The sequence below is a fragment of the Xiphias gladius genome, chromosome 13 (genome assembly GCF_016859285.1).
Source record: "Xiphias gladius isolate SHS-SW01 ecotype Sanya breed wild chromosome 13, ASM1685928v1, whole genome shotgun sequence".
Lineage (NCBI taxonomy): Eukaryota > Metazoa > Chordata > Actinopteri > Istiophoriformes > Xiphiidae > Xiphias > Xiphias gladius.
In genome coordinates this window covers 7,829,955-7,854,307 of record NC_053412.1, presented here as the reverse complement: position 1 = coordinate 7,854,307, position 24,353 = coordinate 7,829,955, and the positions used below count along the sequence as shown (strand labels likewise).

At 42.1% G+C, this 24,353-nt stretch overlaps 1 protein-coding gene across 3 annotated transcripts in view; it reads left to right on the top strand.

The window, feature by feature from the left end:
* Positions 1-20,395, top strand: part of pard3ba (par-3 family cell polarity regulator beta a) — a 154,107-nt gene extending 133,712 nt beyond the window's left edge. For 2 of the 3 annotated variants that reach the window (XM_040142248.1, XM_040142247.1), the window contains exons 23-24: positions 6,114-6,190; positions 18,960-20,395. In XM_040142248.1, coding sequence (XP_039998182.1) covers positions 6,114-6,190; positions 18,960-19,377 — 495 coding nt within the window. In that variant the 3' untranslated portion in view covers positions 19,378-20,395. Of the gene's footprint in view, positions 1-6,113; positions 6,191-6,744; positions 7,347-18,959 lie in introns of those variants that run through there. The other variant, XM_040142249.1, reaches the window with a different exon arrangement.
* Positions 20,396-24,353: the final 3,958 nt, after the last annotated feature.

Sequence of the window (24,353 nt, the reverse complement as noted above, 5' to 3'; positions counted from 1 at the left end):
ATGAAGAGCTGGTTTCAGTCATCAGAGCCTCCGGCAGTGGTGGTGGTGTCATCCCCCACATCCAAAAAAATCTGGGACTGGATGGAGTGGACAACCGAAGACTGTTAAACCTGTGCTGTGGAGATGGTGCCATCAAAGAGCACAGACACATGACTCAACACAACTGGAAAGGGAGCTATTGGAAGGTGTGTTGGTGGTTTTTCAGGTTGTGTCCAGGTTCATGTGCACACAAACACAAAAACTCTGTATGACTGTTGTATCAAAGCTTGGTAAAAAAAAATAAACTGAACACAGCTCTGTCTCTCTCTTACTCACACACCCTATGACATACCTTTCCGGGCATCATGACCTGGAGGGGGAGAATGAAGCCAACCACACACACACACACACACACACACACACACACACACACACACACACACACTCTCTCACGGGGATATTTGGATGTTATTTCAGTGAGCAGTGGGGAGGCAAACAGACCCACAGAGGGGGAGAGGAACAGGAACGCAGCCCCAGTCAATAAACAACACCCCATGGTCACTGCCATGGCCACACACACACACACGCACACGCACACGCACACGCACGCACAGGCAGGCACAGGCAGGCACAGGCACACATGGAACAGGTTTCTAATGCATGGCTGATTACAGATTGATGTGGTAACAAAATACACACATGTTCAGGTCAGAGCCAATTTTTCCAGATTATTAAAAAGTCACTAATTTGGTATGATGGCCCGTGATCAGAAGTTTGATTAACATCAAGCCTAAAATACCATCAACAATCACAATAACTAAATAAGAAAAAGAAAAAAGAGCATCCCATGTTACATCATCCTGAAGAGTGATAGAAATTGTCAAGTTACAAAATGTTTGTGGCTAATTGCCCATTCAATTGATCAAATACTCTCTTGGACAGCAGAACATATTTTTCTCTGAGTGTGTTTGTCCACTTGTAGTCAAAGATATCAGCATATTTCCCTCACAGTGTTGGAACTTTTTTTTTTTTTTTTTTTTGCTTGCACACATGCTTGCTCTGATATATGTAAACACATTCAATTTACTTAGAGTTCATGTTAACGGTTTGGAGTTTTAGTCCAGAGCAAATTTATTTGGACAGTAGAAGTAGTCTGCATGGAGCTGTAGCAAATGACAGAAGTCAGCACTCATCATTGTGAGCTCTCTCAGCTAATGAGCTACATTCTTTTCACATAACCTGTTACGTCTTCATAAGGAAAGATTAAACTGTAAACACACACAAATCCCAGTTGGAGTCTGAAGCAAACTATATGTAAATGTAAAAAGCTACCCTAAGGTCAAGAGTTGAGGCCTAAACAAACACTAACAATGAAGAAAATTACCAGCAGATTGGCCTATTACAGAAATAGACTGCATTCCAGTCTGAGTGTGTGTAACCTTTGGTCCCAGGGTGTGTGTTAGTGTGGGTGGGTGTGTGTGTGTACCATCTGCTGCTAACGAGCTCAGAGTGAGCAGGGTCCAGGTGTGGGAGTGTTTAGTGTACACTGGGGGGCAAGTGAGCCTCCTGTTTGAGATACACACACACACACACACACACACAGAGCTGCCTAATACAGCATAATCTTTCGTGCCAGACTAGATTTGACTGGCATGAATCTAGCGCTTTGACCCTTTTTAGTTTTAGTTGGCTATTTGTTGGTAACTGTCCCAACAAGTCATCTCAGGAGAACATTGAAAATTAAGATTTTTTTTTTAAGAAACTTCTTATTGACCTTAAAATGGTTTATCACTAAGAAAGTTAAAAAGTCAGAGCGTGGATGCGGTCATTCTTCATGAAACTACCAGATGCTTTTGGGCGCACTGCAATGTTGCAGGCTTCATCTATGCAAGGAACAGCTGTTTTGAAAAATGACCAACAGAACACCAAATGCTATATTATACTGTATATACTATATTATATTTGTACTATAACTTGTAAAAATAAGGATTCTATTAGACCAGGGCAGTGATATATATCAACTTCTGTACTTGTAAACAAGCAGACTTGTATGTGAGTACGTGCATGCATGTGTGGTGTCTCCATATTTCGGCATTTCAAGTTCGCACTCCCAACTGTCACCAACTAGTGGCAGCAGTAGTTAGAGTCTCTGTTGCTCACAAGTTCCTGCTATGGTTTGTTTTGCATCCCCCTACGCACACACCACATCTTTACCAACATTTCTGTCAGGTATCCCTTCCCTCTCAGCTCAGTTCTCTCCCTCCCTGTCTTATCTGTTCCCTCTCCTCCCATGGGGGGAGTTAGCAAAATCTCATCACAGTGATTTTTTTAGGGAGGGTGGAGGATGGCTAACGGGTGGGTTCCACCCGCCAGGGTGTGGGGGTGAGGTTGCCAACAGGAGGTACGCATGGGGTGCCAGGCAGAGGCTCCACACTAAGACACATGCTTAATTAGCAGCCAGGATGGATAGAAGGAAGAAGAAAAGGATGGATGGATGCAAGGGGGAATAGATGGAGGCTAATTATGCCATTTGAAAGCGGTTTGGAAAAGGCGAATCTGAGCATCTCAGTCACAGGACAAAAGCATTGCTCAGGCATTTTGTCAAAGCACTTGGACTCTCATTTGAGGCTTATTGTATATATGAACATCGCAAATTTACAGCAAAGCCAAAAATGCTCCAAGAAATTTCATTTCCTGAGCTCCGGCAATACTTTGTGATGAATGCGACAGCTGTGCTACAAGAGTTGATTGGTGTGTGTGTGTGTATGAGTGTTGTGTTCGAATGCTTATCGTCTGGCACTGTCAAGGCATAGCTTTCTAATTTGGAAAAATGGAAAAGTGACTTTCGGCTCATTCGCACTCACACACATGCCAACCATTCTGTCAGAGCGTTTGTCAGCTGCTGAATTGCAGCAAACGCAATGACTCTACAAAATTATAAACTTTATAAGAAAGATTGTTCTGATATGTTGAAGCTCATTTGCTTTCCCTGGCGAGAAAGTATAAAAAGCAGTCTGAATATCTGCTGATTGAAAGTTTTGGGTTTAAATTACACACAAATCCATGCACATGCACACAACCGCAGTAAGCTCCGAGTTTTACAGTTCTTTTAGTTTTAGAGTTTTACCACCTGACAGTCATGAGAAATAGGAAATTCCCCATCGTGTGTGGGTGTGTACGTATGTAATGTGGTCCGGCCTGGAGTCCAGAGAGAATCCGTCTGCACAACACATCAGTTTTTTTCTACTCATAACCACGCGCACACACACAAAAACACACGCAGCACAAACACTCTTACCGAAGATATACACAGTACTATATGACGTCACCAGGTTTGGGATAAGTACTTGAACTTTCGTTCTTGTGTGCGGAATAGCAAAGTGTGTGTGTCTTTGCTCTTCATCTCTGAAGCTGTGAAGACGAGGCTCTATGCTCACTGACCGCCTCCTCTAAAGTCTGACTGCTGCATTCTCACTCCAACCTGGATGAATTTCATATTGCAGTTTTACCAGTTGCCATGGTGAGAGTGAGACTTGTACTGAGTGTTTGTTTACTTGTGTGTGTGTGTGTGTGTGTGTGTGTGTGTGTGTGTGTGTGTGTGTGTGTGTGTGTGTGTGTGTGTGTGTGTGTGTGTGTGTGTGTGTGCGCACAGCATTTCAAGGCATATCATCTGGCACTAAAGCTGGCTCTCTAATTTGGGGAAATGGGCTTCTGCCTGAAAAGCATCGATATGACAGACATCCTTAATCTATGTGTGCGTGAGTTAATAAAAGGATCATCCAGACCTATGGCTGCAGGCTATTATGTTAATACAATCATTGGACAAAAAATTTCACTCATTTTATCCAAACACAAATTTCCTCCTGTCCTCATCATTCTTTTCCTCTCTCCTCTTTTTTTTCTCCCCCACTTCATACTCAAAAGATGTATTGTGCCTTGTTCAACAAACACACACACACAGACACAAACACACACACGCAGGTTTTCCAGCTGAGTCCTTGCTTCTTGCTAAGACAAATGCCCCCTTAACCTCACATTATGCGTCTCTTTGCATAATGTCCCCTACGCTACACACACACACGCTCCCATCCAAAGATGGAGCATTCACTTCCCGACATCATATTAGACTTGCACACAAAGACACACATGCCCTCCCCAACTACCATTATATTAACATACACACACACACACACAGGCACAAAGCCACTTTAGTGACTAGAGCAGCAGCCTTGCCCCAGTCATGGCTCTGATGTGCTTTCACTTCCTGGCTCCCATTCAGATACATTAGAGCTACATATATTACAGAGACATGCTAATGATATCAGGTAATGTGCCGCTGCTACACTGACATGCAGGGTGAGTTTGAACTCATACGTATATGCAAAGCAGAGCAATTGACTGGTCCTGCATGGAGTCATTTAGACTCTTTATAATATGTGTGCTTGTGATAATAAATGTGTGTATGTGGGTGTTTGCGGGGTTGTATCACTTTGATAGCCTGGATCAAACGCATGACTGTTTGCCTCTTTAGATTTCCATGTGTGTTTCTGTCCAACCTGTGATTGCTTGTAAATGTACACCTGTGCATGTCAGTCAGCCGCTGGTGTGTATTTGACCAACGTTTTGTTGTGTGCATGTTACTCTACGGTGGTTTATTGTTTGTTTGACCGATGAAATGTCCATTGAGTAAACAGCCTGTGTTTGTATGTGAAAACTCAGAGCCCAGAACGTAGATTACAGATAATTGAAACTGTATGCTCTCTCCCTCTGTCTACCCCGGCGTCTCTCCTCTTCTACCTTCAGGGACGCCTTGTTTAAACCCCTTTTGTATTGTGTGAACCTTGGACCATACCCACGCTATCTCCACTGAATTTAAAGCCACATCTTTTTCTCTAGAACTTGGCCTTCAATCCATATTAAGCCAATGTTTTGTACACCAAAAAACACTATGCTTTTCGAAAAGTGGATAGATCTGAAAACACTGATAAAATGCAGCTTTTCCAAAAAAAAAAGGCATATGTCTACACATACAGCAGAAATGTTTTACACAATACAGGTGTTGTCATTGATTTGTATTTATTTTTATCTTATCTGATAACTTTGGAGCATAAAACGTTATTCCACCTGTGGCAGTTAGAATTGGTTAATGGGTATCATTATCAATGAGCAGTAATAGATCCCTGTTTTATGTTCATGCAGTTGTTTGACGATGGAACTGGAAGCTTGATGCCATTAAGAAGACCATACTCACAGATGGGTGTCAAATTTAGTCTTAAGAAGGTATTGGATCACCACGAGCCGCCAGAGCAACCTCAGTGCAGCTTCACATAGATCCCATACGTCTGGGAATTCACTGGAAGGATAAAAACCGTTCTTCCAAGAGATATTCCCTTATTTGGTGATTTGATGATGACGAAGGTGGTACTGAGCGCTATTATGTATTTCCAAAATCCTCTAAGTTATAATTGCATATGCTTCACATCATTTTGTCTTCATTGTGTTTTCTTTACTTTCCGATCATTAACTTTCCTTTAATTTGTCATCCATCTGTAATTACAGAGAGAGTACGAGGTGTTAAACTGCTACCATTTTCGTACGTAAATAGCATTTCCAGATTGATCCAGCCCAGCATTGACTTGGTTTTAGTCGATCACTTACCGGTCTGTGTGGATGACAGACAGCTCAACCCTCTGCCCCAAACCCACTCTAAATGCAATTTTTTTTTTGCATATGACCAATGTGTTTGCTCTAACTATACGCACAAGCTTTTATCGGAAGGGGGAAAGCGCTTGTGGTTGCATGTGTTTACCACATGTCGGGCACTCCATAACTTCTCCCTGTCTTGTTTTTTTGTTTCTACTGAAACCACAAGGCTGCACAGGAACACGTAAAGGTTTTAAATACTTTATGTAGGATTTAAAAACTGAAATATTACTGAGGTTAATTATAGCCAGAGGACATGTGTGGTCTCCACCATAAGGTTTAGCTGCTTGAATAAGAGCTTGTTTAACTTTTTTTAAAATCAAATCCCAGAAGTCAGTGCCTTGATCAATGGTGTTTTTACTGTTAAGTGACTGAACTTCGGACTTTTTAAGTCTACATACTTACATTCCTTGTGCTTTGTCTTATCACAGATGGCACCAAGAGCAGCTGAATCTCAACCTGCACACCGCTACAAAGAGACTGACCGACAGTACCCCACACATGCCAGGTGAGACCGCTGTGTGTGTACGGGCATGCATGTGTTTTATTCTTCAGTGCAATAAGTGAAGGGATAACTTCTTGCCACTCCCTCTCTTTGTGCCGGCCCCACTCTCACAAGCACATACACACACGGCACAGACTAATCCTCTTTGGAGCTTATAATTAAATCTGGAGTGTTTGCCTTGGGAGTGTCTACTCATCCCAGGAACAGGAGTGATCAGCTCTCCGGAGAGCAGGGCACAGGCAGGAGGATCTCACACACACACACACACACACATGCACATGCACACACAGAGAATGGTTTGCTGTCATGAAGGATGCATAACCTCTAGTGTGGGTTTAATGGAACAACACGTTTCTTTTGTTTGTTTAAATGTTCTCTTGCCAAAGTAGGTGCATATGTACATACACTTATACCTCCTCTGTTCTTCATATAAGTCTTTCCCGGCAGTGCTACAGCACACATACATGAATCTAACAAGAATATAGTATTTGTGCGTGTGAGTGTGTGTATGCACATGCTGAGCAAATGCCATTTTTTTGATGTTGGGGCCCCAACAGCTAAGTGGAGCGTGGAGTGGTGCGGTGCGAGTAAAGTGAGTGGAGGAGAATGAGGAAAAGAGGGGACACCGGGATGGAGAGGAGGAGAGTCAAAAAAGAGAACAGTCATTTCACGGGTTATTGCCCCTCCTGATATGACAGGCACCAGGGAGCGCAGACATCAGCTCTGGCTCAGAGGGGGACAAGACATTCTGAGAATCTGGGAGAGAGAAGAAGAGAGGAGGAGGGACATAACCAAGCAGCAGAGGGACAGAGAGATTAGTCAGCTGTAACTGGAGACAGACAGGCCGAGGGGGACTTGGATGACCATTGATGGCTCAGTCCAAACTATACTTGTGTACAGTACAGTAACAGAAAAAAAGAAGTATTTCCATGTACTCATTCAAACTTTCTCTGTAATGAAATTGAAGCAAGTCTGGAAAATTGAAAACCTTCCCAGCCCTTCAGACAGGCAGTAATGAACATTGCATTCAGCATTTTATCGCTAAAATGATTTGTCAACAATGATTGTAATAACCCATTAATCGTTTTAATCATTTTTTAAGAAAAAAATCTGTTTTAACCTCTTAAATGTGAGTATTGCTGCTTAATATTATTATAAAGTGAATCTCTTCGGATTTTACATTGTTGGTCAGACAAAACAAGAAATGTAATCTTTTTTTTTTTTTTTTAATTTGAAGACATCACCTTGAGCTCTGGGAAATTATGATATATGCATTTTTCTCTGTTTTCTGACATTTTATAGACAAAAGGATTAATAAGAAAAATAATCAACGGATCAACTGATAATCAAAATCATCATTAGTGCAGCCCTTCTGTGTATTCCAGTATATTAAAGGGCTTTAAGAGGCTTTTATTAACACAAGAATCAGCAGGTTTTGGCTGAAATACTGTACTATAATATATACATATATAATGATGCTTAAATGTTTTCGATTTATGTAAAACAACATACAACAATACAAGTTGCAGCCAACATGTTCTCTATCTTATATGATTGGGCGTGAAGATGACAAGTCAGGTTCAACTAATGTTCGTTACCTCAGGAAATATCCTCATTGTTATTTAACTGTTGTTCATCTCCTCTTTGAAGTATTTTTAGGCCCAAGACCCATAGGATATCATCTGTTTGAAATGCATATGGTACAGTTAACATGCTTCTGGAAACATTTGCCTCAGCAGAAGAGCAAAAGCAAGAGCAACAAAAGGCAGAAGAAAAGTGCCAGAGAGAGTGTGAACACTACAACTCACATGTTTGTGTTTTTGTTTCTGATGTTTCTGTAAAGATAAATCATGACTTCTCAGTCCCCAAAACTCCTCTGACTCACCTTAGCATAAATACAGAGGCGAGAGGAGGAGGGCATGCAATTATATTCCGGGGATGTTTTTTTTTTTTTTTTTCCCCCATTGAGCAAGGAAAAACAGGAGAAAAAGAGAGCAGAAACACCAGTGAATTGAATGCATTTTTCAAAGTGGAGCTGAACTTTGTGCAAAATCCCCCCGGGGGCCGCCATTATTGAAAGCCATTTCCTCTCAAAATGAGTGTGGCTCCACCATTGGCCTGGCTCTCATTAGCATACATTTGGCCTGCCTTTGTGTGGAGCCGGCTGGGGCTGCAGCTGGAGGGGTGGGAGTGAAGGAGGTGAGTGTGTGTGTGTGTGTGTGTGTGTGTGTGTGTGTGTGTGTGTGTGTGTGTGTGTGTGTGTGTGTGTGTGTGTGTGTGTGTGTGTGTGTGTGTGTGTGTGTGTGTGGATAGGACAGGAGATGCAGCAAAGCACCTCACAGAGTGGAGTATATGGAGAAAGGGAAAAGGAGAGGTGAGACTGAGAGAGAAAGATGGGAATAAAATCGAGGTAGAGACAAGGCGTTCAGACAAACATTTAAATATTTCACTTTAAGTGTTGTGTTGCTAAAAGACAAAGTAGCTTTCCTAATGAAAAACATGGTCTATTAAAGTTGTTTTTCAAGATTTTTTTTTTCCTCCTATAAGTTCAAGTGACTTGGAAGCTTTAAGGAATACAGTATATTTCTTTTTTCAAGTCAAAGTAACAGTTTTTCGAGTCAAAGGCTGTGGGGAAACTGAACTGACCAGCAAGTCAGAGTTTGTCCTGTTCCCCACTTACTTTCTTCATTGTATTGGAAAACATTTCTTTTCCATTAATTTTCATTATATGAAGATCTGTCAGGCTATTCCCAGATCTCAAATCAAGAGTTTCTTTGGACCTGAAGGAGTGGATGCCAAAGTAGCGTGGGCTAATGGAAAAAAAAGCTTGGGACTTAACACAAGTAGCAACTGCACGGCAGCCAATAAGAGAGGCTGAAATCTGGGAAAGGGGATTTGGAAAGAGGGCTAGAAGTGGCAGCGTCGAGAGGTTTGCCCCAGGGAGGGTGATAGTGCTACTTTGGCTCTTACCTCCCCCTCCATCGGCCATTAATGCTGGGGTGAACCTCAGCCTCCAGACAGGCTCTGTGCTTGGGGACACCCACAAATGTGCACACACACACACACACACACACACACACACACACACACACACACACAGCCATATGGAGAATATTAACATCATTACCAATTCAAAGCAGAAGGTCATGGGCACGGCGACCCAGCCTCAGGTTATCCAATCAGAGCACCCCGTGACCCACTCCCCCAAAGTGATTGGATTAGGGGGCCAGGTTGGAGCGGCAACGTTGCTGACCAGGGCTGATAATTGGCTGATTAATGTGCAGCCGATGGCCAGTGAGTCAGCGAGCACAGGGCTCCACCGAGGGACAATACTGGCCTCATGAAGCTCCTGTCACATCTGGACAATAGAAATGACCCACTGACAACCGAGACTTGACATGGGACATGGGTCCACATTATATTCAGACTAACTCGGCTGGGTACGATCTCACTGGTTTGCCGCGTGTCATGAGTCTCTCAGTATGCCTAATATCTAGGTGGATCCAAAGGGATTTGCCGTCAGCTTATGGTCACATGGTCCAAAGGTTTGGACTCATTCTAAGGAGCCTCTCAGGCTTGTCGTTAGAGGAGTGACTTTGTGCTCCCATCAAGCGCTCTCCTTAAAAAAACAGAGGGCAACTCCTTGATTGTCCTCAGCATGTTCAGTATCCTCTGGTTTGTGGGAAAGTGTCCCTCAAGGCCTCTCATCTGACCCTCCTGAAAAGTGCCCACACTAACACACACTTACAGCCACTTGGTTTTCTCCACCATGTCTCAGTACATGAAACTTTTAACCCTGGTTGTGTCTGCCCAGGCCCTAATGAGCCACATCTAGACTGGACACACCTAGCAAAGTAGAAACAATAAATGACTCTGCCCCCCTCTGAGTGAAAGCAATCTGTTGAGTAGAATAGGATGACTAAATAAAGAAAGATGAGAGGAATGTAAAAAATGAAACCCATTCTAAAATTCTCATATTTACTCATTGTTTTCTGCTTCACTGTCTGATTTTGTCAACAGGAAATAAGCTCCCAAAATTTCACTCCTACCTCACACGGTTGGACGGCCATATTTATTACAAAGTCCCTTTATCATTGTAGCACAGTAAACTTCTTAAGGCCTGTAGTTTGTCGCTCTCAACGAATTTGGATGCCTTTTTCAAGGTCAGTTGAGAAATCATATTTTCGCTGCATTCGCCCCATCTTTATTAAAACCAGATCCTGGTTCTCACAGGTTCATAAGAAATCAACAGTTTCCCCACCCACTGCTATCCACCAATCGAATAACTCACTTTAAACTCACCCAATTCAGTTAGAGTTATTGTGGCTGTAACTCATTTAATTTCGTTGGTCCAGGAAAGCTCACTGCCTGTCTTTTTTCATAGTTTTTCAGCATTTGCCCCATAACAGCTGCTGATGTCTTTCCAGGACCCTACGTGATTGGTTTAAAAGGTTATGTGACCCCCTCTTTTATTGTTAAATAGGTAGCCCAAGAGCATCTGAAGCAATGTGCGGATTATTTTGTTTGATTTCCAGAGAGGTGTTGTGACCCTTTTCTTATTTGTGGGTCCTTTATGAAGGAACAGGCCCCATTGGTGTGCAGAGGCAGCAATGTTTGTCCAGCAAACGGTGTTTGTGCTCAGACACTGGAGAATGTAATGGAATCAGCAGTAGGAAATGAAAGGGCTTTAGCCAGCTCTGTCACATGCACAGCTGAGACACCAGTGGCTCTACCTGTTTACAATAACTGCTCTTTTTTTTGTTTTCTGCATTTTGCCTGATTCCGTCAATCCTTTTGTCTGCATTTTTCTGTCGCTTCTGTTTATCTCTCTCTCACGTCTCTTTGTATCTTGTCTCGAACTCTGTCTTCCCCTTCCTCTCCATCCCCATCTCTCCCACACTCCCTCAGGGTTGTATATGGGAAAAATAAATCATCGCTTTATAAATAAACCAAAAGATATACACTTTGAAGCCGCAGCGCTCCCTGTGAGCTCAGTGAGAAATACAAAGACTGTCATGTACAAGTCTGCATGACATTCCGTCCACAAATACAGGGGGACGGTCAGCTCTGCGGAGGAGACGGCAGGAGTAACCATGAATTCAAATGTCCTTTTCTTTGCCCAGAATAGAATAGAACAGGCATACAGTGAATTTAGCTTGAACCGCGAATAATCTGTGTAACTGAAAATGAGTTGTAGAGAGCCTAAAAGTTTCTGGTTTTATTGAAAAAGGATATCACATCTGTTTTTGTCATTAAATGTTCTTTGCTGGTTTTCCCCAGCACGTCTTTACTACATGATCACTCTTCCCCTGGGTGTACTGTCCAAGAGGTACATTTTTGACAAAACCTTGGACCTCCTTACTAATAGCTGCATGTACTTTTGGTGGCCCACAAAAGGAACTTTTTATACTGTTGTAGTAATTGCAGGTCACTTTGAAATGAGCAGAAACTAAATGCCTTAAATTTTGTTCAAATCACTTTTCATTCAAAATGAAAAACAATGTAGTTGAATATTTGAATAAATGGCAATTTGTAGTTGTCTTAAGCATGATATCACTAAAATGATGAATGAGTCATTAAATGTTCCTCTGAGCTTTATGAGAGAGTTCCTATTCTTAGTTTACATACAGGCTGTTTGCCGTGGTGCCTCCCACCTCTCCTCACCTTCTCATTTCTAACTCAAAGCTCCCACGTTGCAGTCGGACCCCCTGCTACCTGCCACTGATACTGTACACATTCCCTGTCACTGCTCAGTATATAGTAGCAGAGAGTGTAAACACAGGCCCATTTAGATGAGGCACGTGCGTCTTAGGTGAGAGCCAATTTCCACTGCTGTTGTTGACATAGGCTGGTTTGATTAGCAGAGCTGCCTCGATGGCCAGGGCCAGAGTGGCTAATGGTTTTCTCTGCCGTGGAGCCAGCCAGGCCTGCTCTGTGTCTGTAGCACTCAGCTAGCACAGTGCCATTAGCGCTATGACTTTTTGTGTGTGAACAGCTTGTGTGTGTGTGTGTGTGTGTGTGTGTGTGTGTGTGTGTGTGTGTGTGTGTGTGTGTGTGTGTGTGTGTGTGTGTGTGTGTGTGTGTGTGTGTGTGTGTGTGTGTGTGTGTGTGTGTGTGTGTGTGCGCGCGCTTGCGCACACAAAGTTTGGACATGGATAAATTTGGGGAATTAGGGGAATGCATGATACACTAGTGAATATGTCAACTTGCTAAATATACAATATTACACATTTTAAATAAACAACTGGCTACAACTTATCTCGAAACCATCAATACAGTCATTGATATCACTACTTTAAACCACAGATTGAATGAGGTAAATGAAAACATTTTTGCAATTTTTGTAGCACTACTGGTACCTCTGCAAATTATAACACATTAAACATTTTACCCAGAAAAGAATGTGCAAACACGCATATGAATGTCCGTGTGCGTGGGAGTTTTTGGCACTGAGGTGCAGCAGCTGTTTTTTTGCCGAGCAATTAATGTATTTTGCATGCAGTGCGTGTCTGTTCGCCATCAGTGGGCTAACAGGTGAGCGCAAAACTAGCAGATGCGCTTACATTTGCATCTGTATGTTCTCTTCATCTTTGCAATCAGAACATTAATAAATTGAATGTGCTAATGTCATTTAGGTGAGTGCAGCTAAATGTCTGAGCATTTGCACACATGTTTTATGCATGTGTGAGAACAGAAGAAGACAAACATACATCCTTAAACTTTAAACAGAAAGCAGAGCAGTTAGGTTTTATTAAGTAAAGAATAATATTAACAGCAGATTACAATTGGGTGTCTCCAAAGCTCCAGATTACTGTTTCATTTCATTTCATTGTTTATTTTTTCCCCCTCATTAAATAATTAAAAAATTAACACTGGAAAGTACATAGAAGGAGATGGCATAGCAAAAACACGCACAGTCCATGACGTTCTGCTAAACATATAGTAAATATTACTCATTCAGTAGTAACACTTTACTTTAAATCCTATTAAACCCTAATTAGCATTTATTATCAGTATATAAACATTACATAACGATTTATAACACACTATAATGTAGTTACAAGCTGATATGTGTTTATTAATGTATTTGTTAAAAACTATAAAAACTGTAAATTAATAAACACTTAAAAATGACCTTATGTCTGCCCATAACCCTGTTGTGTGTTGCTGATACAGATACTGATTACAAATGCTAACTAGGGGGACTTGTAAAGTTTATGCAAAGCTTTCCTGGTGCACGAGGTGTGGCCTTCTACATTTCCAACTACTGTACTCTGGCGTCAGGCCTATTTTTCTTTAGATTACACTTGCTTGACGTAAAATATTGGGAAATTCATAACTGTTTAATCGACCTTTTTTATATCTATGGTCTGAATGTTAAATCTGTGAATAATACAAATGTGACAGCTAACACAAGCTGTTTTTCCAAGTTGAATCACATTTTGTTTTCCAGAATGTGTGTGTGTGTGTGTGTGTGTGCGCTTGTGCATGGTTGTTTTCCAGCTGTTTAGTGAAAAGCACTTATGGGGGGGGGGGTTACTAATTTCCTCCTTCCGCTTCCTAGGGGCAGGTGCAGCATAACCCCCCACCCCCCATCTCCCATGCTATCACCAGACACCCAAATTCTTCGCAGTTATAAGGGGGAAGCCAAGCCTAAACGGCAACACACACCACAGTCCCAGATGGACACACACATTTTTCTTTCACTGCTAAGTGTGTAATCATATACACTCCCAACACACACTCACATGCATACAAATATGGATGTAATATTCAGTCTGTTCTTTGCACTCAACACACACACACACACATTCACATGCTTTCAGAGGTTTGGTTGGGAGTGTGGTATATGGTGCTGATGTTCTCGAAGTGTGAGTCAGATGTATTACAAAGCGTGTCATTACAGCTTTCCAATCTGGTTGGTCCCTGTGGTTCACATCACACCCTGCACTGCTGCTCCATATAGACCTCAGAGGGACAGACCGGTGTCTGCATCTGTTTCACTGGCTGTTTCCTGCTAAACATGGGTCGTCTTTTTGCTTCTCTCTGCCCCTCTCTCTTTTTTTATTTTTATTTTTTTATACTGTTTCTGTTCAAATTTTTTGCACTTCTTGAATGCATCAAATTTAAAGCTCAGGTGGAAACAGGAAAACTAGATAAAATTTCCTCTGTGTCCCAAACATGTTTTATACACTTGATCAAATTGAAAAATACATGTAAAGAAATTACATGATATGCATTTACTGGTGAATAATAATGTAGACAAATGGTGCAAGTTCTTTGCGAACCGCACCAACCTGGCTTCCCATTTAGTGAAATGTTATCTGTAAATTATCTCTTCCCAGTAATGTCATACCTACTGACATTCCCATGTCTGTGTCTTCAAATTGTAGCTTTATTAATAATATCTCTATTACAATATCACCAGGACATAAAATAATAACAAAGAGGAAAGAACAACCTACCAAGTGCTAATTTGTTCTTTAAAGTCCTTCCTTTTTCTTTTTTTCACACTCATTTATTCAACATTGCTCTTGGAAACATCTAAATTGCATTTTTTTATTTTTTTATTTTGACATTTCAAAAGTGTGCATTAGACTCGGTTGACAGCTGGATGAAAACATACCTACTGTCTGTACGTCTCTTGTTTTTCATAAGCTCTTTTCAAGCTAGATTAGCGGTACTGGCGCAGCTCCTTTTAATTGTCATTACCAACAGCAACCAACATTTTAATCCAGCAGGAATCTGCCATGTTTGGCATGTTTTTTGTAAGTCAAAAGTAACAACTCTGGAGGAAATTTCCACCCTGGTCTTGGGAAACTGTATCTCAAATGCTGTGCTTTTAGTGGCAGACAGGTAAACTAGTACACCGCATGATCTTTTACATCTCAGGTAATGATTTGAAAAACTCCATCGCAGCATTCTCACCATTCTTTGTCCTCCATTTTTGTCTTCCTGTCTACTTTAATTTAATGTCTGTTTTTAGTCCTTGTCTTCCTCTCCTGTGTTTGTATTTATTTCCCGTTGCTCGTCCCTTCTCTCTTTCCATTATCCATATGGTACGTCGCACACAAGTTCGCTGATGAAGTTACGCAAGTTAACAAGTAAACAGAGATCTCATTCTGACACTTACAATATACAAACACAGCCATGCACTCTTCTCTGGCTCCGCTTCAACTCACATAGGCACTCAAATACTGGAAATGTTTTACTCGGCTCTGCCAAATTAAATCGTAACTTATGTAAAATTCATATATATTTGACACAGATTGAGGGAATTTTAGGTTAGCAAAGGTCCACAGAAATACACACAACTTAAACACATTCACTTCCCTCCATCTCTCAACCAAACTGAAGCCAGCTGTGGGACCTAGGGATGAGGAACTCCTTTTGGGTCACTGAGGCCCATGGACCCCCTAATCCCCCAGCTGCTTGGCTGAACACAAACACAAATGGATAGTCGCATATAGTTGCAGGCAGTCATGCTATTACCCCCAATAACTCAGAACTTGTTTGCTTTTATACATTTTTACAGTATTACATATTACTCATTTTAAATGCGGTGGAAAATTAGGTTAAATCAATTTCCAACAAAAAAAAAGAAACAAAAAAACACATTTACTCACTCCCTTCTTCTCTTCCTGCAAACACATTCGGACTGTCAGACACTCGCCTCCCTGAAGAAACATAAATACTCCATATGAGCAGACAAAGGGGGCAACCCCACAACCCATACACAGCTACTAGACCTATGCTGCTTCACCATGTCACGGCAGGGTCAAAGGTCATCCAGACCTCGGTATCATGGCACTAAAGGAATTTATCCCACTTGGTTTAACCTTGAGTGATCCAGGAAATTGAAGAAAAAGCATCTAAGGTTGGTTTCAGTTGCCTGGTGCTGTTCAAACTAAGTCTGGTACGTTTGTCTATTATTAATTAACTGAAACAGATGAGTGTATAGCAAATTTACTGTAATGGATGTTGTCTTTTCTGCTATTTGCATCTATCAGTCTTACAATTATTGAAGAACTACTCCAGATGCGGATTTATTGTTGCTTATTTTACTGCTTTGCCTTGTCTATTACTTTGGGGAAGCTCACATAATGCTGTAGATGAGAAAGGAGGAAAGAGGAGGAGGAATTTAAATGAGAGACTACATAAAGAAGTTATAAACAGATATTAGGGGGAAGATGAATATTCAAGCAGAATAGATGTGGTAATTGAACATATAGCAGAGGGGGGAAAATAAGGAGAATGATGAGAGAAGAAAGGGGAAGCCGGAGGAGGTTCCTGTTTGGGTGGCCCTGAGTAGGGCTGAGGACCCAGGTGTTCCCCCTTCTCTGGAGGGATGGTGTGATGCCCCTGTATCACACCATCCCTCTTTCTTTCCTTCTCTTTGCCTCCCCTGGTGGCCTTCACCATTTAATCTGGATTAATGAGGAGGTTGACCTTCGTCCCTCTTCCTCTCTCTCGCTCTTTCCACTACTCGCTGAGCTTTACAGGGAGAAATATATTGTTTTTTGCCAGACTCCCTCCACATCTGCTTCTGTGTCCTGATGTCTTAATTTCATATGAATCATTCATACGATCACTTTCTTTCTGTTTTCTTTCTTTTACTTAGATTCCTCTTATTTATTTATTTTTGGTCTTTTCTGCTTCCTCCTCCCATTTTCTTCATTATCTCAAGCCTTGGCAATGCATGTGTGTATATCTATCTGTGTGTACGCATGTGCAACTCCATCTTTCCTGCTCTGCTGACTGACAAGGCAGCGCTGTTCATTCTTGGGACCACCTGTGTATCCTGTCCCACCACTCTGTTTGGGTGGCCGGGCCTCCCACTCCACAGAAAACCCACTCTACACACAGATATCCGGGAGACACACACACACATATATAGAAATCCACATCACCACAGCCCATGAATATCCTCAAGGGAAGTCTGCTTATGCGCAAGCACAGGCGCACACAACCAAGATGTGTGCGACCTAATCTGCGCTGAGTGAGTCATTCTAATTGGCCAGTCAACAGGTGCTGATCTTGACTCAAGGGACTGGACAGAGGAGACGCACGGATATGATTGCAGAACAAGGGAGAGGTTGTAAGCTCAAGGCTTCTGTGTAATAACTACAGTGGGAGCCATTGTTGAAGGTTGGGAAGCAAATGTCTGACTGTCTTTGCCGCTCTCTACTGCCGATTGATATAAAATTATAGCGATTTGAACTATATATAGCTACGCATTTGCTGTTGAGGCCACGTCCTAACCGACAATAGCGCTGTGCATTTACATACACTTAAATAACCGCGATGCTGATTTCTTCCGAAGCTAGATTTCAGAAGGCTGATTTCATGGCCGTTCATATATGCATGAAACCAGGTTTCTGTTCAGCTTTTTACCCGTACACATGTGCATGACAATAAAGACTTCATGAAAGAAAAAACTCATGATGCTGCATTACATATGTAGCATCATGATTTTCAAAACACTTTAATTCAAAGTCTGACTAATACCGATGGACAGATGACTATTTAAAAAATAATCAGGAAGCTCAGCTTGCACCCTTAAAACACCCAGAATATGAGGTTGGGGATAAAGGAGTAATGTGATTACTGAACTGTGAGTAAACATTACTTGCAAGTGTACACCGTGTTCTGTACTATCTGGCGTGCACTGTGCCGTCTTGTGCATGATATGGGTTACGTTGTATAAAGATATGTGGTTTTACTCTCTTTTTTAAAGTGCCTTTTTAACATCTGGCCAGGGTGATAGTGGGTAGTGATGTGGTTTATGTTAAAGGTGGCAATAAAGTCTGTTTGGGATAAACAGAAACAAAGTTTGCGTGCTTAGTTTTATGTGAGGGAAGACACTTAATGCCAAAAGTTATCATTTATGATGTTGACTAGGCTCTTGCGGATCACCACTTATAAAAATAGGAGAGTTTCCCTTTACAGCTCGGCCGATGGAGACCTGGCTTTTAGATTTGCTTACTTGCTTTAGCTCGACTTGTGTGTCACTCAGCACTGGAAAGAGCACATAAGATGGAAAACATTTGAATGGGCCTGTGAAAGGTGAGCAGCCCTCCCTTTTCTTTTCTCCCCTCTCTCTCTCTCTCTATCTCTTCCCCTCTCTCACTTTATCTCTGGTGCCCCCTCTTTTTCAGTCTCTCTCCCTCTCTCTCGTTCTCCTTCCGTCACCCTGAGCCCCGCGTGTCGCCTTACCCAGAGGTTTAGCCCCTAATCACCCAAAGCTAGTGGGAGGGAACCGGAGACTTCCAGCTGGCTGCCTCGTTACTGCATACCCCTGGGACACACACACACACACACACACACACACACACACACACACACACACACACACACACACACGTACATTCCTGCACACACACACACACACAAGCCAAACACACACACGACCTCATATATGCTTACCGAGGCATTTGCTGTTATCTCTTGGCATCTCTCCATCCACGTCCCCCCCACAACTCGATCCTGCCAAGGCCATAGCCTCACCACGTAAACTGAATAACAGGAGGAGGCTTACCGCAAGGGAGGGCCAAATCTCTGGCACGTCCTCTACTCCAAACCAGTTTAAACCGGTATTAAATATTGTCTTCCTCTATACTCTCAAACATACATATACATGTGTGATCCTGTGTGTGTCTGCGTAACTTTACAAATGGTTGTCAGACAGGCCTGCTCCAGGCTAATATCCGGTACACTTGTTAAATGTACAATTGCTATTTTCTAATTTCTCACAACTTCCTTGCTCTTTCAGGAGGGATCCATATGATTACCCCACCCACTCAAGACCCGTGCCAAAACAGTCAGCCCCCTACCCCGGCCCCTACCACGACCCTCCCGTTCCCAGCCACCCGGGCCGTGTACCACCCCCCCAGTCGGGCACCCAGTCCCAGCAGGCACCCAGCAATCAACGCTACCCCCCGTCATCTCCTCACGCTGGACACCAGCACCGCAAGCCGGTAAGGCAGGACATCCCCCCTTCGCCCTCTGCAGGCCGCAGAGGGCGGCACTACTACGAAGCCGTTGGAGGGCGAGCAGACGGCTACCAGGAGGCCAGCCCAGATAGGTACCCCGTTGCCAGGGAGCGCTACACCAGCCCCGAGAGCTACAGCTACGGAGACGAAAGACAACCCGACCCGAGACGGAAGAACCCCGTGATAGGTGCGGTGTAAAGGGTACTCAGTATTCCCCTCGTCTAACATCTAAGAATAAGGTGAATTTGGGTCATTCACACAAAAATAGCTCAAAATTCATGTGTTTCCAGATTTGTGAGGTATAATATCAGCAGTCAGCCAGGACGCCACTGTGGATAAGTGTGATTTTGCCATATTAATTTATTTGATCAGGAACCCTGAGGGCGATACGTGACAAGCTGAGAGGCTAAAATAGGGCTTATTTTTCACAACCATCTGGTCATAACTGTCTTCACAGGCCAAGGCAGATTTAACACGCATTAAGGACTCCGATGCGGCTGCACATATACACATGGCTGCAACTGCTTGTATATATTTGCAAATCTTTCAATATACACACTTTTAGATTAAACTAATTGGATCTCATTTTGACATAATTTCTATAATGTAGACATAAAACTAAATTAAGGGAAATCAATTTAATTACATAGATATATAGAGTACACTTAGTGCCATATGTTGTATAGAATCCGCTGTACTCCAGCAAACTGATGATGAAGGCAGTGCTGACTGGCATTTTGCACAAGCTGATCAAACTGAAGGAAAAGACGACGGATCACCTTGACCAGCCAGACTGTTCAAACAGAAGAGACACAGGAAGCTAAAGTCGGCAAACAGGAAAAGGAAGGAACTCCCCTTCAAAGTGTCTTCTCGTCCTTGATGTTTTGTCGCTTGGACTTCCCTTACATCCTGTTATAACACTTTGGTTTTGTTTTGTTTTTTCGATTTTTGCCTTGTGTAGATGTGGACGTGGCAGTTAAAATTGCTGTATATTTTTTAAACATATAAATGTATTGCAAATGATTTTATCTGTGATATTTTTGTGGCGTTTCTAATAAGATGTATAGATCTAACAGTGTGCTGCATGACTCCTCATACACTGTGCAGCTCATAGAGAGTTTAATTATCCATTTTATCCTTCAACATATCATTGCTAAAAGTCACTGCACTGAAAATTCATTAAATGTGTCAATGGTGGTTTGATTTAAACATGCTGTCAAGTAAGTGCATGATTTTTTTTTTTTTACACAAATATTTTGCATTAAATGTTTTGAAATCCTAGTCCTGTGCAGCACTAAATAATTTGCTCCTGTTTCTGTTTCATTTAACCAATTAGCCTGACTATGCATATTTCAAATATTCAGTCAACTTATAACTACACCATGAGTCATCACTTTAAAAATTCATTACAATATTCGGCTTAATTTCTCTGAGCACAATCTCCAGATAAATTTGCCCTGTGAGATGACTGATAAGAGTAGCCAGCATTCTGATAATGACTAAATCATCTTCAACAATTAGAGTCAGGGAAATCTCCACTAGAAAATGATTACTGCCAAATTTGCTCTCAGAAACAAAGATGGCACTGATTGGTGAAATTAGACTTGAAATGGGGAATAATTAGTGTGGAGAAGGCTTTTTCTATCAGTTAGTGTTTAATTAGCGTCAAGGCCAATGGGGACCGGGCCTCTGCTGATCCGTCTAGTCTCTGCGCTGCTTCGACCCTCCACTGTCTGAGCTGAAATAGACCTTTCAAACCAGCCAGCACAGGCAGATAAGTGGTTGATCAATCATTTTATTTAAACCAATTTTAAGCAAATGAACTGTTTCCCAGATAGAGTCAGTCCGCACATCAATGGGTCTTACCTACTTCAGATGAGCCACAAGCTGACTCACCAACTAACAGTAATAAACAAAGGCTTATTATAACACATTTCTATTCATGTAGTAGTTTTCAAAACAGCATTACAATGCTTTTCACAAACCAGAATAGATAAAAGCTGGATAAACAAGAAAGGGAAAAAGCATCCTGTGACCATCCTGTGATGACAAAACAGGGAAAATAGCCTGCAATTTCTCGCTTATACCTTGAACTAAAGCACATTTAAAGAAGCAAAGTCAGTGCACGTAAATCACACGAAGGATCTGATATAAAAGTGTGATTAGAGGTTTTCCCCTGTTTGCAAGACTTTGTTACCACCATGATATATTAAATAGATGAATGCAGCTCTGCAGTAGTTCAGTTTTGCTAATTTTAGCCTTTAGAGAGAAGTATTTTAGTCACGTTTCACACTTAAAAAGACACATAAAGGAAACTTGCATGTTTTAGTTCATTAAGTGTCACGAGTACTGCGGCTTTACCATTATCAAAGGCATTACCATGCTTGGATAATACCATGATAATGGCATGGAAATGGTATTATGCCATGATAATACAGTAGCAAGCATGGAACATTTTTAAAGCTCTCTTTCAAGGGCATTCAAAGACACTTCAATATCTGAAATTTGAGTGGCAGCTGACGAAAACGTTGCATTTATCAGCTATTTCATTACACGAGCAACCTCTTCACCTGAAAAATCGTAGTTAGTAAGTGGACCTTAAGCTAAGGTTTCTTTTTGTCAAAAACTGTTTCAAAAGTCACGAATAAACTTTCACACTTGACAGAGAGTAAAGGCGACTGTAGAAAGTAAAGCAAGGAAACAACTGGCTGCATAGAAGAGATGAAAAGTACAAAATACTTTAGGGAACAGTTTTTAGGTTAAGTATACACGGTAGGTAATTAAAAGCATATTTTTGCATCAAAAGTCAATCCAATCCACATCGTCATTATTTAGATTAATCAAAACTCAAAACATCTGTCAAATGAAACCTACAATCCTTTGATTCCAACAGTAACTGGTGTGGAAGTATTTCCTGTAGATCAGCAGGGGTCATGTCTTCAAAACAATTAACAGCACTCAAGATGCCTTCACCGACTAGTCGCTGTACTTTAGAGAATAACTACGCAGTAAACAGCCTCCTTCAAGTGCTTGTGGTCAGTTTGCTGCCAAAGGCAATTAACAACAGTGACTGAACATCTAAGAATTAATTGCATTTAATCACCATTAAATAAAAGCTTCCAAATCACTGTCAGGAGTGCTTGGCTGTAACACACATCTTACTGAAGCTGCTCTTCCGTCCACAGTTTATGTAATCAGTTCCACTGTGTGTGTGTGTGTGTGTGTGTGTGTGTGTGTGTGTGTGTGTGTCTCAGTAGCTCCCCTTTGTTCATAGTCTTCTAGAAGAGATTCTTTAATCAATCACATGACGCTCACGCTCGGACTGCATGCGGTCACGGCCGTTGATGCGCTGACAGACATATTTTCAGGCCTCATATCAACTCACACACTTGCCATGTGGAGAAATGTTCCCCTCCTCCTGCTTGACCTTTGGTTTTGTTTTGTTTTTTCTTTAAGGAAGGCCATACCCTTCCGTAAAACCATTTGTCTATTCTCTACAACCATCACAAGGTCGATGGGTCTAACTCTACCACCGTTCTCTGTCCGTGACAATTCTGCTCGGTTCTTTTTGGTTTTCGAAAATTCACCTACAGCTTCTTCTCGTGTTATGAGGAGGGTTTTTTTTTTTTTTTTGGGCTTGAATTAATTTGACACCTCATAGACCCAGATTTTTGTTGCAGTTACTGACAAAGAAAAAAAAAATGCAGAAGAACACGATGTTCCCCAGTCGATTGTCATGAATCACGGGTGCTGGGAGAATTCCCTGGTTGTGTTCTCTTAGCATTACCTATTCTGGCGGCGCCCCCGTCGTACACCTTAGCTTGTTAGCATGTGTCAGTCAAAAGCCGTGCTCTGGGGAGGGCAAAGTGGAGAGCTGAAACAGTTATCTCTCTCCCACACAGCTCAGACAGAGCTGCGAGAGATAGAGAAAGATAGAGGGGGTGTGTACAGTAGATAGAGAGTGTGTGTGGGGACTATACACCCTCGCACCGCAGAATGAAGGTACGGGTGAGCGCCCACGGTGACCCCGGCCTACTCTCGCCATCCCCACCTTTCATCCTCTTCATTAAAGGCACATTCCACTGCATCAACCCGCTGTCCTTCTGTCCTTCACCTGCTGTCATTCATTTCAATTCAGCCCCTCGTTAAGGCATCGTGGCCTCGGAATCGAGAGTAGTCAGAGCGGGCCGAACAGAGCTTCTCATTTAATTATACAGTTCATTAGAAAGCCCCCCCCCTCCCAGGTCTGAGACAGGCCATGGGAATAGCTGGTGGCTAATGTGCAGTTTAAACGGCTTGAATATGGAGATTGGTGGAGTTATGGATTACCGTTACCCGTTAGCCTGCCCTTCACCCACCTCATTCCCTTTTATGTCTGCTGTGTAGCCTTTTGATACAGTATCACTCAAGTTGCAGTCTGCTCTTTCAGCCTGCGTGTTTGTTTGATATGAGCTGTGAAATTGAATCTGCACAGCTGGGCTGATATTGGACATAATTTCATATCCTGTGCAATATTCTTGCTTGGTTTCATCTTGTGCTGTGTTTAAGACATCCATTTTTACTTAATGTCTTTTTTGAAATTTTTTTATTTATTTATTTTTTTAATTTTTACTGTTATTATTATTTTGCCGAGTCGATGCGGCAACACTTAATTTAGAACATATTTACCCTAAAAGCAATCTTGGCTCACCGGCTGCTTCTCGTTCGCCTACACACCACAGCCAAGCCACCAACCACCATCTTTTACACCAACTGTCGCCATGGCAACGTGGCCGCCGTTCCTGGCACAGCAGCCCCTTTTCAGAGCTGATGACATAGTCGTGGCAACAATGAAAGGTTCATACATCCCATTATGGAGAAAAGTAGGATTTTTTTTTTTTTCTTCTTTTCAGGCCGTTCCACTGAGCATCGGAAACTTCATATACTGTAAATTCCTTTATCAGATACACTAAAGTCCCTTCATTCTTTACATCAGCACTGGTGCCAAATCATATATAGGGAGCAGGCCGCAGGAATACCATCTGCATCACATTCAGCATTGAAAGTGGGTATCACTTCAGTGTGGTAAGCTCTTGTGGGTGCCGCCAGTTAGCATGAATACAACCCTATATTCAGAAAAGCTGCACACAGCATTTCTCCCTCTGCTTTTTGAGAAGCTTTCAAGATATTTTTTC